General features: G+C 34.3%; 5 protein-coding genes across 5 annotated transcripts; 4 read left to right on the plus strand and 1 right to left on the minus strand.

Annotated features, from left to right (window-relative positions):
- The first annotated feature begins 319 nt into the window (after positions 1-319).
- On the plus strand, positions 320-2,355 carry BX664DRAFT_182012 (uncharacterized protein). Its single transcript, XM_051540024.1, has 2 exons — positions 320-453; positions 529-2,355. Exon 2 carries the CDS (start codon positions 590-592, stop codon positions 2,198-2,200), a length of 1,611 nt encoding a protein of 536 aa, XP_051397384.1. The 5' UTR covers positions 320-453; positions 529-589; the 3' UTR covers positions 2,201-2,355.
- Positions 2,356-3,037: 682 nt separating this feature from the next.
- Positions 3,038-4,547, plus strand: BX664DRAFT_387883 (uncharacterized protein). Its single transcript, XM_051549415.1, has 3 exons — positions 3,038-3,368; positions 3,464-3,612; positions 3,702-4,547. The coding sequence occupies exons 1-3, from the start codon at positions 3,200-3,202 to the stop codon at positions 4,491-4,493; spliced, it is 1,110 nt and encodes a 369-aa protein (XP_051397385.1). The 5' UTR covers positions 3,038-3,199; the 3' UTR covers positions 4,494-4,547.
- Positions 4,548-4,964: 417 nt separating this feature from the next.
- BX664DRAFT_352006 (uncharacterized protein) lies at positions 4,965-6,177 on the minus strand (the record flags this gene model as incomplete). Its single annotated transcript, XM_051547668.1, has 3 exons — positions 4,965-5,819; positions 5,892-6,049; positions 6,117-6,177. 3 exons carry the CDS (start codon positions 6,175-6,177, stop codon positions 4,965-4,967), a joined length of 1,074 nt encoding a protein of 357 aa, XP_051397386.1.
- Positions 6,178-6,738: 561 nt separating this feature from the next.
- On the plus strand, positions 6,739-8,279 carry BX664DRAFT_301121 (uncharacterized protein; the record flags this gene model as incomplete). The annotated part of the gene is made up of 6 exons (XM_051542373.1): positions 6,739-7,078; positions 7,157-7,411; positions 7,498-7,590; positions 7,660-7,797; positions 7,863-7,970; positions 8,091-8,279. Exons 1-6 carry the CDS (start codon positions 6,869-6,871, stop codon positions 8,277-8,279), a joined length of 993 nt encoding a protein of 330 aa, XP_051397387.1. The 5' UTR covers positions 6,739-6,868.
- A 1,365-nt stretch (positions 8,280-9,644) lies between these two features.
- BX664DRAFT_267482 (Dopey, N-terminal-domain-containing protein) lies at positions 9,645-17,091 on the plus strand (the record flags this gene model as incomplete). Its single annotated transcript, XM_051540952.1, has 19 exons — positions 9,645-9,773; positions 9,862-10,008; positions 10,079-10,159; positions 10,248-10,666; positions 10,737-11,142; positions 11,221-11,445; positions 11,578-12,141; positions 12,445-12,471; positions 12,571-13,189; positions 13,299-13,347; positions 13,433-13,683; positions 13,786-14,298; positions 14,509-14,850; positions 14,941-15,067; positions 15,162-15,466; positions 15,626-15,899; positions 15,942-16,446; positions 16,498-16,622; positions 16,689-17,091. 19 exons carry the CDS (start codon positions 9,645-9,647, stop codon positions 17,089-17,091), a joined length of 5,511 nt encoding a protein of 1,836 aa, XP_051397388.1.
- Positions 17,092-18,022: the final 931 nt, after the last annotated feature.

Consider the following 18,022-nt stretch of genomic DNA (forward strand, 5'->3'; position numbering starts at 1 on the left):
TTAACCCTTAAGGAGTGTGGTTAATCAAGGAGTGAAAAATGATAAAATAAAAATAATCTTTTTGTATATATATAAATATGCATTGATCCCGCGGTTCATTTCTGATAAGAAGAGAGAAAAAAAAAAGCAATCATCTTATCAATTGTAAAACGGGCGCTTGCGGGATTTTATATGTTTTGTACTATATCTGATGCTTATCACCAGCCAATAAAAAATTCCCTCACAAGAGCTTTTTTTTTTTTTTTCCTTTTTTTTTTTATAAAATGTTTTTTTTTCAGTCCCCTCTTTTTTTTTTTTTCTCTTCTCTTCTCTTCCTTTTTTTTTTTTTTTCCTTTTATTATCTTTTTTTTTTTCCTCTTCTTTTCACCTTTATACATTTTTTACTTCTGTCTCTCTCTCTCTCTCTCTTATATAACTCTTCTCTTCTACTTTATTTCCTCATTGGTACAATAGGTAAATTATTAAAAATAAATAAAAAAAAAGTGACTTGTATGACTCATACCTTTTATATATATATATATAATATAGAGTTTATACATTCATCTACTTTTATTCTTGAATCTATTTCTTTCTTTTTAATCCACCTAAAATGACTGTCAAGTCGCCTTTTTACAACAAGCCTTCGACGTCAACCAGTGTGGATTCTTGCCATAAATGCCCGGCGATACCAACCAATAACCAGGACTTACACGTACCGTCAACTGATTCAGTCAATCTTCAGACTCAACAAGACCAGTCCTCTCCTACTGGCTTCGACCAACGAATCTTGGATACTTCCAACAATGACAACACTTCTACTACTACTACTATGGATAGTGCTAATGTCGTTGAACCGTGCAGCTCCAGTGCCGCGATATCGGAATTTGGAACAACACCCTTGACCTCTTGTTCGAACTGTGGAACTCAATCCACTCCTCTTTGGCGACGTTCTCCTCAAGGTGAAACTATTTGCAATGCTTGTGGTCTTTATTTGAAAGCTAGAAATACTACTCGTCCTCCATGGTTGAAAAGAAATTCTACAAAACGTCCTGTTCCTTTGGCTCCTGTGGCTTTGGCTCCTGCTCCTATTGCTATGAAATTACCTATTCAACCTTCACCACCTGCTATTGTTCCCATATACTCTACTTCTTCTCCTTCTTCATCATCATCTGGATCATCATCTGATTCTGTTTCTACTCCTGATGATACTACTGCAAGTGATAGTGAACAATCTGACAAGTCTGATAGCAATCGTTCAATGATTTGTTTCAACTGCAATACAACAACAACTCCTCTTTGGCGACGTGATGGTGACGGAAACACTATTTGCAATGCATGTGGATTATATTACAAACTCCATAGTGTACATCGACCTATCACAATGAAACGATCTATCATCAAACGTCGAAAACGAGTGGCTATTCCTGCTACTATGACAACAACAACATCATCTGATATTATTGGAAATAAACGTAAATCAAGTTTGGATGATTCTATTGATCATGTATCACCACCTGCAAAACGACTTGAATTACCTCTTCTTGCCGCCAAAACAACAGCAACAACAAAATCGAATCAATCTCTCACTTTACCCAATGTAAGCACTATTGTGGAATCGATGGAGCCTGATGCTTTCAATCGTCATCATCATCGTCAACATTTACCTTCACCACCTCTACATCCTGTGAAATCTTCCAATTTGGCTAGTTTATTGAATCCATCCAATGAAAGTGATAAGAGATTACCTCCTATTTCTTTACCTGGTTTACCTTCTCCTCCTATGGTACCTCATGATACAATGCAACCTTTATCACCCGCCAGACCTTCTTCACCTTCTTCATCAACACCATCTACTACTGTCAATTCGCCCATGTCATTACCATATGAACCTTCATCCAACTCTACTGTCGCTGCTGCTGCTGCTGCTGCTTTTGCTACCGTGTCTGCTCTTTTGAATCCCAATGCCAATCGACAACATACACATCAAATGCTTGAAGCTCATCGTCATGAATTGCAACGGGAAGTCACTAATTTGACATGTATGCTTACTCGTACTACTGCCATGTTGGAGAATCTTGATCAAGTGATGGCTGTCACTGGAAATAGAACAACAACTATGATGGAAACAAGCAACAAGAACAACAATGTATCTCAATCCATTTTATCCTTTTCCAAGTCATCCTCTTCCTCTACCACTGTTACCTCTTCATCTGGATGTTGATTTACAAGTTGATTCTCTTTCTTTTTTTTTATGCTTTTATTCATTTCAATCCTTCTTTTTTTTTTTTACTATGATATTTATCTTTATTCTCTTTCTTTATATGATCGTATAATAGTTTAGCATGTTTTTTTTTAAAAATTCTCTTCCTAACTTTTATTCGAATCAATAAACATTCTTTTTTAAGATCCCAATGACAAATATGGAAAACATCTTACAGGATTGGCTTTACAGATTATTAAGAAACTCTTTGTTCGTTCTCCGGTCAGACTATTCTCTTTCCTGAAATATCCAAGTACACTAGTTTGGAAAAATGGTGTCATCATTTCAACTCCGTTGGTTACCCACTTTTGTTCCTCTTTTCATAAATCACGAAACTAGCCGTGAGAAGTTTGGCGGAATTGAATACTTTGTGGAGCATTTAAAGTTTTTATATCAAAAAAGAAACAAGTTCTCTGCCTTTTTTTGTTATTGATGATCTCTATAATGATGATAAAAATGAATTGGATAATATATGACTAAATCATAAAGAAATATGAGATATTTATTTATATATATATATATATGAACAAATAATGTATTTTTAGTCAGGATGATGTGATTTCCGCGGAAAGATATCAATTTTTCTTTTTTGAAATAAAAAAAAACCTCTCCTTTCTCAATCAAATTTCTCTATTACTGTATAATATGTGTGGGGAGGATGGTGCACGAAAATGATATTTTCCCACAGTACCTACCAATCAAAAACCAAGAAAGTAGATATTCAACTTCCGTTCCTCGATTAAAAAAAAAAAAAATCGGTTAAATGTTAATTTTTTTTATCTCTTTTTTTCTATTCCCCTTCTTTTCTTTTCTTAATTCACTTCATTGCCTATTCTTATTATTCAAACTATACCCATTTTTTTTTCTTTATATTTTTTTTTATACGCTTTATTTTTCCTCTTCCTTTGATCACTTTTTATTTTATTTTATTTTTTTTTATCATTGAACGCGATCTGAATCATGGCCCTTTTTATGGAATATGACGAAAGTTATGTAGCAGGTAGCAAAGCTTCAAGTATCTCAAGTACTGATAGTGGCGATCATCCTCCTTCCCTTTACACTGGTCAAGCTGATTCTTGTTCAAGTTTATGTGATCCTGATGAGTTATCTGAACCACTTGTATTTGACGGTAAAAAAAAAAAAAAAAAAAAAAAAAGAATGGGTACCTTAACGATTCAAGGGTCACTCACTTTATTCTTTTTTTTTTTGTACTACTTTCTTTAGATCCTAGTCCTTATGAACCCATGAAATCTAGACAACGAACCTCTATTTCAATTCCTTTTGAAGAAGATCTGATTCCATCATCATCATTTTACAACACTTTCTCTTCTTCTTCTTTGATCATTCCCGTGACCAACAAAGATAAACAAGAGGTAAGGTTTAATCTATTTCCGATCAAAGCAAGTACATAAAAATAGAATTGACAAATTGGCTTTGTTTTTGTTTTTTTGATCTTACTCAGGAAAATGAACAAGAAAAACAACAATCATCATCCATTTCTCCTTCAAGCCATCATGTACTTAGCCAAGATGAAAAACGTGCCAATCATATTGCCTCTGAACAAAAACGACGTCAGAATATTCGTCATGGATTCCAACAACTGACTGATTTAATACCTAGTTTAAAAAACATGCCACACAGCAAAAGTACCATCTTATTCAAGACTGCAGATTATATCAGATATTCTGAGAAACGCAATAAGGTATTACAGGATAGATTGAAACAGTTACAACGTCGGGTGGCACTTTCTACAACTGCTTTATCATCAGCTACACCCTATTATCGTCGTTCATCAGCATTATCGTCAGTATCATCAACATTATCACCTTCATTACTATCATCATCATCATCATCAACAACAGCATTATCAGCATCATCAACATCTTTAGCATTAAAATCATCAACAAGTCGACGTGCATCTAGTAGTTATACATCTACTCAATTACAAATTCGACGATTACAACAACAACTTTTACAACAACAAGAACTATTACTACAACACAACATTCCTCACCATTCATTATTATCTCCTTCATCTCAACAACAATCATATGAATGCCCTGCCGCCATTGTCATGCCAGCCTCTGGAGAAGATGAAGAAGAGAATAAGGACACTACTCATATGCATGATATTCCTATCAAGTCAACACCTTGTCTTCATATTCCAGCCGATGATGAATTTGGTCAAGAATCTATGCTTCGGGAAAGGTTACTCAGCTGTGGTAAATTGAAATTTAAATCGCCCATAATTTAGTTTAGTGTTTTTTTTTTTTATAGTTTAGAGTTATTCCTTTTTTTTTTTTTTTTTGATCTCATTCATTCTTTATCCTTTTGATTCCTAGTACTATCATCATCTTTTTTTTTTTTTTTTTTTGTGTATCAATAAAGAATGGATATTTTTTTTTTTTGAATGGACGAATCAAACAACAAGACAACATCATAATTATGGAATAGGAAAAGGGGTATAAGGATGCGGATATCTTGTGAGGTCAAAAGTGGATCTACGCGCATAACCTGTAGGATAACAGCATAAGGGATTTGAAAGGGGGGGGACTATCATGTGTAACAGAGGGATTTTTTTTTTTTATAAACAAAAAGAACAAGGCTTTATTTTTGATCGATTTTAATTGAAAAAGGGAATGAAACACTAATTATAAAGGAAAAAAAAAAAAGAGAAACAGAAACAAAAAAAAAAAAAGGAAAAAAAGAGAGAAAGTGAAGGGAATTAAGCAAGGCACCAGGCAGCAGCAGCAGCCATAGCAGCCACCAAGGAAGTGGTGACCTTGAAGGTATTAGAGGAACCATTGGCGGCAGTGACGGAAGGAGAAGTGGAAGGTTTGCGTGATGATGAAGCAGCAACAGAGGAAGAAGCAGCAGCGACCTTTCCGGCAGAAGGGGAAGATGAAGCACTGGATGATTTTTGAGTGGAGGGAGCAGAGGCGGTAGAAGCAGCATTTTCAGCTACACCACCAGCTACAGAAGTGGCATCAATAGCAGCACTACTGGAAGATGAGGCGTTTTGGGCAGCCAGACCTTCAACTTCTTTGATCTTGTATCCATCCGACTTCTTCTTCCAATCATCCTTCTTGGAGTTACCACCACCATTACCACCCTTATGATGAGATTTCTTATCTTTATGGTCATCATGACCATCATGACCATCATGACCATCATGATCATCATGATCATCATCATCGTCATCATCATCATCATCATCATCATCATCGTCGTCATCATGACCCTTGTGCTTGTGACCTTTACCCTTCTTCTTGTAATGATGACCAGTCCATCCTGAACTGTTGACAACCACTTCTCCGTTCTCTTCAGGAGCAAAGACCGTCGTGGCACTGGGAGGAATTTCATCTTCAGGGATGATGGGGATCGCTTGATCTCCACCTTCTATCCAAGCTCCTTTGGCCTTGTATCCATGATGATGATGGTAATCATCGTCATGATCATCATCATCATCATCATCATCATGATGTTTCTTATGATGCTTGTCCACTTCAAATTCTGCAACAACTACATCACTACCTGGAATATAGTCAGGATTACCAGGCAAGTGCTTCCAGAGCCATTCCTATATAGGAATTTAAAAAAAAAATTTGGATTATGCAAAAAATTCATCGGATTTTTTTTTTTTAATACTTACATTAGGAGTAGGATATACAATTTCAGTTTGAGTCCGAGTAACATGGACAGTCCTTGTTACTGTCCTTGTGAATACGCCTGGATCTTCTTCTCCTCCTCTTCCTCGTTCTTCATGTTCTTCTTCGTACTTTTTATGTTTTTTCTCTTTCTTGGCATGAACTAGTCATAATATATATTAAAAAAAAATGAATGAATATCTTTTTAATATGAAGAATGATCACTTTACCACCAGACAAGATACCGGAACCTAAAATGGCGGATACTGCAATAATGGAAGTAGTTTTCATTTTTTTTTTTTAAAAAAAAGAAAGGAGTGAAGGAAATGAAAAAAGAGTTGTCGTGAAAAGAAAGAAAGAAAGGAAAAAAGAGAGAACAAGAAATGTTAAGTTCTTTATCCATCTTGTTAATGATTTTTATACCTCTAAGAAATAAATTCCCGAGATATCAAAATTGGGCCCATTTTCTTGGTTAGAATCTATCTCTCCAACTAAAATACTATGATGATCTATTTGCTCTTGATCAAAAAAAAAAAAAAAAAAAAATCATCCTAACAACAAACTTTTCTTTTTTTTTTTTCTATTTCAAATGAACATTGTTATATTAATGACCATCAAAACTGACCGATGATTTTCTCTCTCTATCTATCTATCTCTCACTTATTCCCGATCAAAACATTCCTTTCACCCAGCTTTTACTTTCCTACTTAGTTTTTTCATCTGCATGATCATCCTTGAAAGATTATACCATCCACTGCTGGGTTTCAAAAGAGAAGGGATCCAGGCTGGGGGGTATATACTCATGTTTATTTTCTCTCTCTCACTTTATTTTTTTTTTTTTTTTTTTGGAAACTTGAACCTGAACAATAGAAAAAAAAAAGAGTTTCATTCTTCTTCTTCTTTATATATTATCTTTTATCTATATACATATAATTCATACAACAAGTGAAACAACGACATAGACAAAGAACAATAAACGAACATGACGACGACGACGACGACTATGATGGATCTGTCTAATGATCTCAAGGAACTAGTCAAACATTGCGCAGTGGATGAAAATGCGTCATATCAGTATGTACGAATCGTATCGTTTATGCAAGGACTTCTTCTCGGTCAAGTCAGTGTTCTTGTTGTAGTATTCTTTGTTATTCGATATCTATTAATGGAGGATGTCAAACGCGTGAAAAAGGTAATAAAAGTGGCATATATAAATGTTATTGTTTTTCCTTTTTTTTTTTTTTTTATTGATTATATTTTATATTTTTAGAGATATATTCCATCAAGACTTTCTACAGCACCTCACTATCGAACAAATCCGGCCATGACATCAGCTCCTCCTGTAGCATTGATCACGTCCAAAACTTATTATGATATCATTCACCATCCTCCTGAAAGCACAGATTGGCTCAACGTTCTATTTGCTCAAGCTATTTTACAGTATCGCGATGATGCCAAGATCAACAATAGACTCATGCTTTCCATTGACGAACTCATTAATGGAGGTGTACGACCTAACTTTGTGGTAAAGTAGTCAGTTAAACCTGAAAAAAAAGGGGATGATATTGACCACCTTTTTTTTTTTTTTTTTTTTTTTGTTGGTATGTTTAGGGTCCTATTCATGTGACAGAATTGAATCTTGGTGATGAATTCCCTATCTTTAGTAACGCAAGGATTCGACCATCTGATGAAATTGGATCCATGGTAAAGCAAAGAATAAAAAAAAAAAAAAAAAAAAAGAGACAAATATTCATTTTTTTTTTTTTTGTTTAGCGTGCTGAAATCGACTTTGAATATAACGATCAAGTTACTTTGGGTATTGAAACACAAGTCATATTGAATTGGCCAAGACAATCTTTTGCCGCTTTACCGGTATCTTTATTATTATCTGTAGTGAGGTTTTCAGGCACGGTAAGGATGAAATAGGAAAGAAAAAAAAAAAGGAAAACCATATTGACTTTTTTCTTTATATATAGTTGACGATTGAATTGATTAACCCACCAGAAACAACGACAAAACCAGACAAACCATTGGAACGATATATTGCAATCTCTTCTTATCCTGATTTTGTGCTAGATTTACAAGTACAATCATTGATTGGATCAAGGACCAAGTTGGAAGACATCCCTAAGCTGACAGATCTTATTCAAACAAAGTTACGGAACATTTATATCGATAAGTTGGTATACCCTACATTTGTCAAGATCAAAGTACCAAATCTTTGGGAAGAAAGGGATAGGAAATCAAAAGAGGCTCATCAATTGCAAGATCAAGGATTGGAAAAACATCAACAACAACAACAACAACAACAAGAAAAAGAAGAAAATGGGAAACAAAATGATTATGATGATGATGATGGTATTGTACCTGTATCAAAAGAATCTACTTTATAGTTTATTATATGTATCTACTTTACCACTTTTATTGTTTCAATTCATACCCCACTTCTCTCATCTTTTTTTTTTTTTTTTATTTTCTTCTGTATTTTTACATATCAATAAAACATTCTGATGCATCTCTTATCTTTTGTTATCTATGATGATCATTCTTATTATGTTTATTACAAAGAAATCGGAACGATCATGTTTATATTCCGGTATGATTTTATCCTTGACCATATATACAGTGTGGCTATGTTTATTTAGTTAAATTCCTGGTCAAGTTCTTCTTCAAAATAAGGCAATACATACTTAAAGTTTGTTGAGATAAACGGGAGAAGAAGGAAATTTCCGACCACACTTCATTATTATTATTATTATTATTATTACACATAGACGATTGAATCAATATACAAAGAGGAATGAGAACTGAAGAAATCGGATCAATACCAAAGGCAAGTGAATTATGCAACATCATCTTCTTCTAGAGTGATTGCTTCTCTCTCCCTTTCTTTCTTCCCTTTATCATCTAGCTTTGATGTTGATAGTTAGCCTTATTCTCCAAATTGAGATTGAACATAAATTAAATAAATCATTCTATTTGACCTATTAGTATCACTTTATAACTTCTCTCCCAACTTGTAAAAAGAAATGATCATTATCCAATAAAAATCCTATTTTTCGATTCATCTTCAAAAAGTAACTTAATATTGCCCAATAGTATTTTATCCGTTGCCCTATTTCCTTGAAATTTTTAAAAGATGATCAAATAAGGTAAGCGTGTATTGTTGTATACTTTTGTAACTCACTCAAAAATCATCATCATCGTACCAAACTTGGACATAACATAGACGAAATCATTCTCTTTCATTTGTCTTAATTTATACCTTATCTTTTATAGAGTAAACTAAAAAAAAAAAAAAAAAATATCGCCATCTTTCATCCAATAATGATCATCATCCAATAAAATGATCACCATTGGATTCCTCTCAAAAAAAAAGTAGTTTAATATCATCTCATATCATTTTATGGCTTACCATGCCACCTAATAGTGTAAATAAAGAATACCAAAAGATTTCATTGATTTTTCGAAAAATTGCCTGATGACCCTTCGACGATTTATTTTCACAGCCAAGATTTAGCTGAGGAATTTGAAAATTTTGGCTGTAAAATCTCAAAATCTTCAATTCCTTTCACAGCGGAAAAAAGGAATTCTATTGGCTAAAATTTAACTCTCTGGGGAGGCTAATAAAAAAAAAAAAGAATTGTGCTTTTCTGGAGCTAACACGTTTCTTCCTTTCAGCTACTCTTTTTTATATCAAATAAATACAACAAAACAATACTTACGCTGAATAAAAAAAAAAGGAAAGGGGAAGACTAATGCCAGAGAAAGAACACCAAGACCCACGATTTAGAAAATATGTACAACTTATTGAACGAAACTTACAATCCTTTGATGCTGTGAATGAATGGGCTGATATCATCTCATTTCTTGGAAGACTATTGAAGGTATATAAAAAAATCTTTTTTTTTTTTTTTAAAAAAAAAAAAAAAGAAAATAGATAGGCTTTAACCACCCTTTTTTCTCTTACCATAGTCTTTTCAAGCCTATCCTCAATTCCAAGTTATACCTCACAAACAAATTGTTTCAAAACGATTAGCTCAATGTTTAAATCCTGGATTCCCTGCTGGTGTACATCAAAAAACCTTGGAAGTATATGCTTATATATTAGAAACTATTGGTGTAAGTATTACTAAACTTGTTTACTATTGAACTCATCTTTTATTTTTTTTCCTTTTGTTTTTACCTCCAGAGACAACAACTGGCTGAAGATTTACCATTATGGTCGGTTGGATTGTTCCCATTTATACAATATGCTGCTACTCATGTCAAGGTAAAGAAAAAAAATACTTATAAGAGGGAAGAAGTGATTTACATTATATGTTCTCTTTACCTTTTTTTTTTATTGATATTATTATTAGCCTCAACTATTAACTTTATTCGAAAAATATTATTATCCTCTTGGTGTGAAATTACGGCCAGCGATGCGCGGATTTATTATTGCACTTTTACCAGCTTTAGAAGAGGAAGGAAGTGAAGGTTTTGACAAGGTAGTGACAATGTTGGATCGACTCTCGAATATAGTGGAATTACCATTTTTCTACTCTTGTATATGGTTGATCATGATCAACAATAACAATTTGCGATTGGCTACACTCAACTACCTATTACGACGTTTACCGAAAATCGTTAATACTGAAGATGTGGCTTTAGTATTGGGTGGACCTGAAAATATTGGATTAATGGTACGTGCATTCTCAACGACATTGATGGATCAACAATTACTTGTTCAACGTGGCATGTTGGAATTGTTGGTGCAAAATTATGTTTTACAACACAGGTAAAAAGAAATAATATATCAAGTTGATTACAAAATAAAATCTAATCTATTTTTTTTAATATGGTTATAGAACACTGCGGCACGATGATCTAGTGATCTTGACACGTTCCGCTTTATCGATTGTTTTACGGAAAGACATGTCACTCAATCGTCGATTATATGCTTGGCTATTAGGACAGGATACAACATCACAATCACAACTCCAATACTTCCATCGTTATGCAGAGAAACCAGCAACCCAGGCTATCAAGAGTTTATTTTTTACAACATCTTACGATAAACACATGGTGGAGGATGATATGGGTATTTACAACAAAGATGTATCCTCGGTAGTAACTGATGCACAGAAACCATACAAGATCTTGATTTCTTTACTGGATAAATGGGAAATTGGTCAACCTATTGTGAACAACATATTTATCGATTCTTTGATTAGTCTTCAAGGGTATGACGAACATGGATCAGTGGAGCAAGAGGTAAAAGAATAAAATAGATAGAGATATAGTAGAACTGGAAACTAAAGAAGAAGAAAAAAATCAATTATCCTTATTTAGATCTTACAAACAGCAAATATGTGGATGGAAATGATCGAGCCCTATTTGATATGGGGAAAGCTATTCAATATTATTGACATTTCATTCCCTCCTCTATCCAAAGCATCATCATCCAAATTTGGTCAACCATCAAGAAAAACTGGACTCAAATTGGTCGAATTTACTCTGGGATCTTTCAAATTTACCGATGAAGAAATCAAACATATGCATTTACCTCTTGTTTTGGTAGCACTAACCCAGAAACTTCAGGTAAGGAAGAATCTAAATAATGGAAATAACAAGGGGAGAAAAAAATGCTATGAGTCAAATAACTGATTATAATCTTATATTATTATTATTATTATTTATTATTTCCAGGAATCCATACGACATGTCTCCTTTACTGGAATACTCAATCATGTGATTCAATGCATCGATATTATTCTCATCATCTTGAAGCAATTGCCGGATTCTGTATTTATGGATCGACAACGAAAACTATCGACACCGGTTGGTGAAAACTCATCCCTATCAATAACATCACCGGATTACCAAAAGGAATTCAAAACGGGTATGGATGCTTTAGAATATGCACGCGATTTTTATGGTATAAAGCAACGTATTGGTGACACCAAACAACATAGTATCAAAGATGGAGATAGTGACAACACAGCTACAAGTACAACAAGCATGGTATCATCTAACAACAAATCAACAACAATGGAAAATGAAGAACAAGAAGATGAAGGCGATCTTACAAGTCAAAGGACATCGACGATTACATTGGATGACGAAACAATTGCTGCAGTCACCAAACCTTCTTATGGACCGATACGAGGATCAACTTTGATGAATGAAATAACAAGAAATTTGGTTCGATTTTTGGCAGAATTGGTCAACAATTATGTGGTAGCCCCAGAAAACAATATGAATACAAATGGTGTAGATGTCGGTGTGGATGGAAATCGTTTACAATCTCTCGATGCTCAATTGGAACAAGTACTTCATGGCGCTTGCTTGGTATTGACGACTGTGGCAAAACATGCTGATCGTGCTGGCAATACTCGAAAAAGTCAGGATGATAAGGATGAACAACAACAACAACTTGATACAGAATTGATACAAATTTTACTTCGATGTTGTCAACAAAGTCGTGAATTTGGCGTAGTCGATGCTGGTTTATCTACCTTAGCTCAGTTGATACGACAACAATGGTTTTTGGATGACTCCATATTGAAAAACAAGCATCAAGTTAAACAAATCTTGAACAAAGTAAGTCATGAGATCATTATGAATCAAAAGGATGTTTTTTTTTTTTTTTTAAAAAAAAAAAGGTTATTGAGCTGACGAATGATAATTATATTATGTTAGTTATGGATATTTCTTGGACCATCCACTCAATTATTACATATGCGAACGGTAGAACTATTATGGTTATTGACAGATACATCTGTTGCACATCATGTGGAGGCAATTATGGCAAGTTATTTGATTATTAAAGATGATCAAGAACGGATGGTCAATTATGAAAAGTTTGGTATTTTCTGGGAACTATCTGAAAACATGGTGGAAGTCTCAACATTATTCTCGCGACCTATGTTCTTAATGTTGGATTTGTTACGTGATGATACTAGCCCTGTGAATCGTCGTGCTGCGGAAACTTGGATTAGATGTCACTTGAAAAGTTATGCTCGACTCTTGGAACCTTTTATTACCACATTATTGAATCGATATATCATTCGTCGGTCAACGGAAAAAAGGATACCTTATGTTTATCAATCGGTTTTCCCTCCTCAACAACAAGACGATATCTATTTTACAGTTCCTTACTTTTTATATATGCGTTCATTTGATATGGATATTGTGGATTACATGCTGACGACTTTGACAACACTTATTCAATTCGGTGGTGTTGGTGTATTGAAGGCATGTAGCAATTATACAATTGGTGATGCTGGATTAATGCCTTTATTGATTGAATCTGGTCTTGGTATCTCTACAAAAGGTATTATTGTGATGATTTATCGTGAATTAGTCAATTTTGAAATTTAACAATTAATTACTCTTTTTTTTTTTTTTTTTTTTGTATCTTATAATAGATCATCCAAATTTGAATTTTTTGGAACTTTTGGTACATATTGCAATTAGGTAATTTCAGTATAAGAAAAAAAAAAACACAGTTGTAATAACAAAATTTAATAATATTTTTTTTTTTTTTGTTTATATCTGATAGATTTCTGGAGTCTGAACCTTGTGACAAACTCTATTCCAAGATAATCAAGCCTGTGCGTCAAATACAGCTACATGCATCGGATCTACTCTATCTCATCATCTCTAAACTTGATTATGTTGATATGACGATAACAAGTCTTATTCAAAAAAGCGTATTACAAAAGTTACTCTTTTGCATCTCATCAGGTGATCTCGATATTCAACCCAAACTATTACATCTTTTACATGCGACAATGTCAATCACAGCAGCTGGTACAAATATGGTTGGTCACAAATCAAATATGAATTCGACAACTACGCCTCAAAATAATACCAAACGACATCAAAGACAACGATCATGGACAACGATCTCAGATAACATGTCACCTTCACCATTATCTAATGCATCATCCATGTCATCATTATCTTCTCCATCTCAACAACAACGACGTCGTCGCGAAAGTATCTCAACAACTTATCAGGTACAACAAGAAGCTTTGAAATTGGCACGATCGACGGCCAACCTTTATGTCAAATGTGTTCTTGATGCTTTTCACACTGCCAACAATCGACCTCTACTTTTACAATGGATGGATTTCGTTCTTGTTACGTTGCCACATGTTCGACAAGGATTTCGTCAAGTGGTTGTGCCTATTCTGATATGCCTTTGTCAACAAGTTAATCTTTGTAATGTAACAGTGCGACTACTTATGCATGGGGACAACACAGATAACGTACAAGTGGATGACGGGACTCATGTTAATGGTCTAAACTGGAAATACTTGAATGATATGGATGAAAAGGTTACAGACGATGATGAATCAAGCGATGGACGAAATGATGCTTCAACTACAAAACCTTTGATACAAGAACGCAGTGCTATTATTGGTGGACCTGAAACGGATATTTTGGTATTTTTGAATGGACTGGAAAAACTTGTTACGTGTTGTATAACGGATCGATCTCTCAGTGATATTTGGTCATCCTCTTCAGAACAACAAGGTGTGGAACCTCACTACTTGATGATGCCTCGAGTGGAAGATCATACTGAATTATGGGGACTAATTCAGCTGATATTGCAATATCCCGCAACAACAGCTACCGGAACAATAAACGAAACGATGGATTCTTCTTCAAACATCAGTGACAAGTCTAAACCACGCAATGCATTATTATATCATTTACCAATCATACTTCATATTCTTTTGGATGTATGGCGAGTATTTCGACAGCCTACTTGGGATCAAAGTACCGTGGATGTCATTGGTTTTGCCAAAAAGGATGCAGTATTACAATCATTTGCCTATGCTGCAGATCATGTCAAGGCGAGACTGGAAACGACATTCGAAATATTATACAAACATTGTCCTGTGGAAGTCATTGAAGGATTTGTCGAGCTCTTTTTTATGGAGAATCCAATTGCTTTGGAATATGAAGTAAGTCAAATATATAGATATATAGGAGAACTGACTCTGTATGATTATCATTTTTAGGTATCCAATGATCATTTTCAAATGATGGCAATGGAAGTATTGACATGTATACCTACCAATACTCCTCAACAAACCATGACGATATTATTGGATAGTATTCGACAACGAACACCTGGTATACCACCATCACATCGAAAACGACCTATTTCACGAATTGGAAAATTGTAAGTTTTTTTTTTTTTTTTTTTTTTTTTTTTTTTTTTTTTTTTTATATAAGAAAGAGGTATGTCTCATTTAATTTACTTTGTATTCAATTAGGACGGATACCTCATTACTTCGATTTGCGGAAATCTATTGTCAAGAAATGGTCAGACCAGAAATAGCATGTACTTTATGGCCTTCAATATACACGTTTGCCAAAGAATATCTGTCTCAAGCCTCAGCGTACAAGATGTTTTTACCGGGACTACTACGATTTTTGACAGTGGCATTGGATGGATTTATACGATTCTCAGAGGATAAAAAGGCTCGCAAGGATGCACAAGACCTTTATCAAAGATGTGTGGATTACTGTATTTTAATTGCGGGACGATCATTTGATCAAGGACTTTGGCTTCGTGGACGTAGTAATGTATTTGAGGAGGAACAACTACCGCCATTGGAATCATATCACACTTCAGGATCATCAGGATCAGCATCTCCTTTTATATCTTCTGCTGCTGGTGGTTCTCTCGCTACAACATCAACGACGGCTACAACTATCTCAATGCAACAATCAACAGTCGGCACTGAGTTATTTTTTGATACCGGTACTGGTTTCATACATGATGGTGGTGTTCCTCGAAATTTATCGACAAGTACAGTATCTGATTTGGAAAAGAAAGCAAGTTGGAAATCTCGAGAAGACTTTTTGATCATACAACTCAATCATTATCTTGCTATTCATGTGATTCCTCAATTACGTCAACTCATGGGTGATCAAGATCGTATCAACTCGTTACTGAACAATTTAGTTTATTATGTGATTGGACCTCATCTTCGATCAAGAACAACTATGTCTAGTATGCCAACATTGTATAGCAATGGATCATCAACAAGTGGATTATTGCATGGCGGCGCAGTCATAGTGGATCAAGTGGTTGAAATGGCCAAAATGCCGTTTACCTACAAGACATGGAGAAAAGAAGTATGGGATGTATTCAATGAAGGACGATTCTTTTATATGACAAGAACAACGGCGAAGAAATGGTGCAAGATTTTGGCGACTATGTTTAGCTTGGAAAAGGATCGATTTATGGAACTAATGGGCAAGATTACGACATCAGCAACCGTCAATAACAGTGCATTCTTCACAACAAATAAGGATCAAGAAACCTGGCAAAGAGCATTACATTTACGTCGAGTATCTTTTGTGATCTTTGCAGGTACCATGGATCAATTTGTGCCACAACTTCCTTCGTTGCAAGAAAAAATCGTGGATCTACTTAAACTCGATCATAGTGAAATGGTACATGTAGAAATCTATCTTTGTCTTCGGATCTTATTACTTCGTTTCTCTCAAAAACATTTGATTAACTTTTGGCCTGTATTGATCTCTGAATTGGTAAATAAAAAAAAAAAAAAACAAAGATTGATTGATTTTTTTTTATATTAGATGCGATTATTCAATGCAGTATTAGCGAATGCAAGTCATGATCGACCTGAAGAAGCACAGATCGCATTAGGTGGATGTAAATTTTTGGATTTACTTTGTACTTTGGAATTAGATTCTTTTCAAGTGTAAGTTTTTTTTTGGGGGGTGTTTTCTTGAAACTCATTATTATTATTTGATTCTCATGATGTTAGTTACCAATGGATATTTATTCGTGACACTGTGGAGGCTCTGATTCAACGTGAACAACAACCTAAAACGACGGATATGACACCAACAATGATGGATCAACTTGAAGACAAGATAGAAGATATTTCAAGAACAACAAACAACAATGCTAAGACAATGCTTATGGAACAGGAAGGTGTCACAACGATGAAGACACAACATACCACAACGTTGCCATCCAGCGGGGAATTGAAACGACCAATGTTGACGATGCACAATATAGGATCTATATTACAACTAGATTTTTTTATACACCATATTAGTTTATATGTATATCAATCATCGTATATGCTTGCCAAACCGGATCTCTACTTTATCGAAAGTTTATTATTACAAGATCTTTTGGATGGAGATATGCGGACGGAATAATTAGTTATAGTATAGGTTAGATATCAGGTTTATGATAAATAAAGATACCCCTCTATTTTTTTTTTTTTTTGTTGGTTTATATTATTTCTTTTGGGGGGAGAAGAGAATGAAAAAACCTCGGGATGTGTGAGTCAACAAAGCATGAAGACATACAGTTCGTATCACCCATAAAAAAAATGAAGATTTTGTATCACACATACATTTTCAATGATATTTCTCTTTTTTTCTGCAAACAGGATGAAAATAGGCGTAGAAACTGGCGAAGGAAGAGGGGGATGAAAATAGGAGGATAGGCAGGGGATGTTGATAGATCTTTGATAGACCATTTGTTATTTTTTTTTTTTTTACAAAAGAAAAGGGCGTTGATTGCATCAAAATAAAGTTGAGAGAGAAACAAAGAAAATAGGAGGCAACTCACGCCCAAAGGGATGAACTTTGTTTTTTTTTTTTTGACCTATGATTTCTCGTCAGTGTCACTTTTTTTGGTAGTCAAGAAAGAAAAAAAAAATATGGTTAGATCGTGATAATGCATCTTACCAAAGAAAAAAAAAACTTGTTACTGTAATTGATATATATATATTTATAGTAAATAGATATATGTGTGTGAATAGATGATGAGTGTGAGAAAGAGATTCAATTAAATAGATAAATGAAATGAAAGGATGATTGTTTTTTTTTGAACCCAAGAACAACAAATAACAGAATATGACGATCTTGTGGGTAACACGATGACATTAGAAAAAGCATTGACAATTTGTTTTTCTTTGTTCTTTTTTAGGTTTGCCACATTATTGAAAATGGGAGCTGGGTGCAGCAGCCACCCGGAATAGGGGAAAGAAATAAAAAAAAATACTCATCCAATAGACAAATCTGATGTTGAGTGAGGGGATGACCTTTTTCGGTAATCATCTCCCCCCAACTTATTACTTTT

Source organism: Halteromyces radiatus, assembly GCF_025201355.1.
Source record: "Halteromyces radiatus strain CBS 162.75 chromosome Unknown BX664scaffold_7, whole genome shotgun sequence".
In the NCBI taxonomy this organism is placed as follows: domain Eukaryota; kingdom Fungi; phylum Mucoromycota; class Mucoromycetes; order Mucorales; family Cunninghamellaceae; genus Halteromyces; species Halteromyces radiatus.

Coding starts and splice junctions, on each gene's coding strand:
- BX664DRAFT_182012 (XM_051540024.1), top strand. CDS start 590: ATGACTGTCAAGTCGCCTTTTTACAACAAGCCTTCGACGTCAACCAGT.
- BX664DRAFT_387883 (XM_051549415.1), top strand. CDS start 3,200: ATGGCCCTTTTTATGGAATATGACGAAAGTTATGTAGCAGGTAGCAAA. Junction 3,369..3,463: donor TGAACCACTTGTATTTGACG/GTAAAAAAAAAA, acceptor TACTTTCTTTAG/ATCCTAGTCCTTATGAACCC. Junction 3,613..3,701: donor CCAACAAAGATAAACAAGAG/GTAAGGTTTAAT, acceptor GATCTTACTCAG/GAAAATGAACAAGAAAAACA.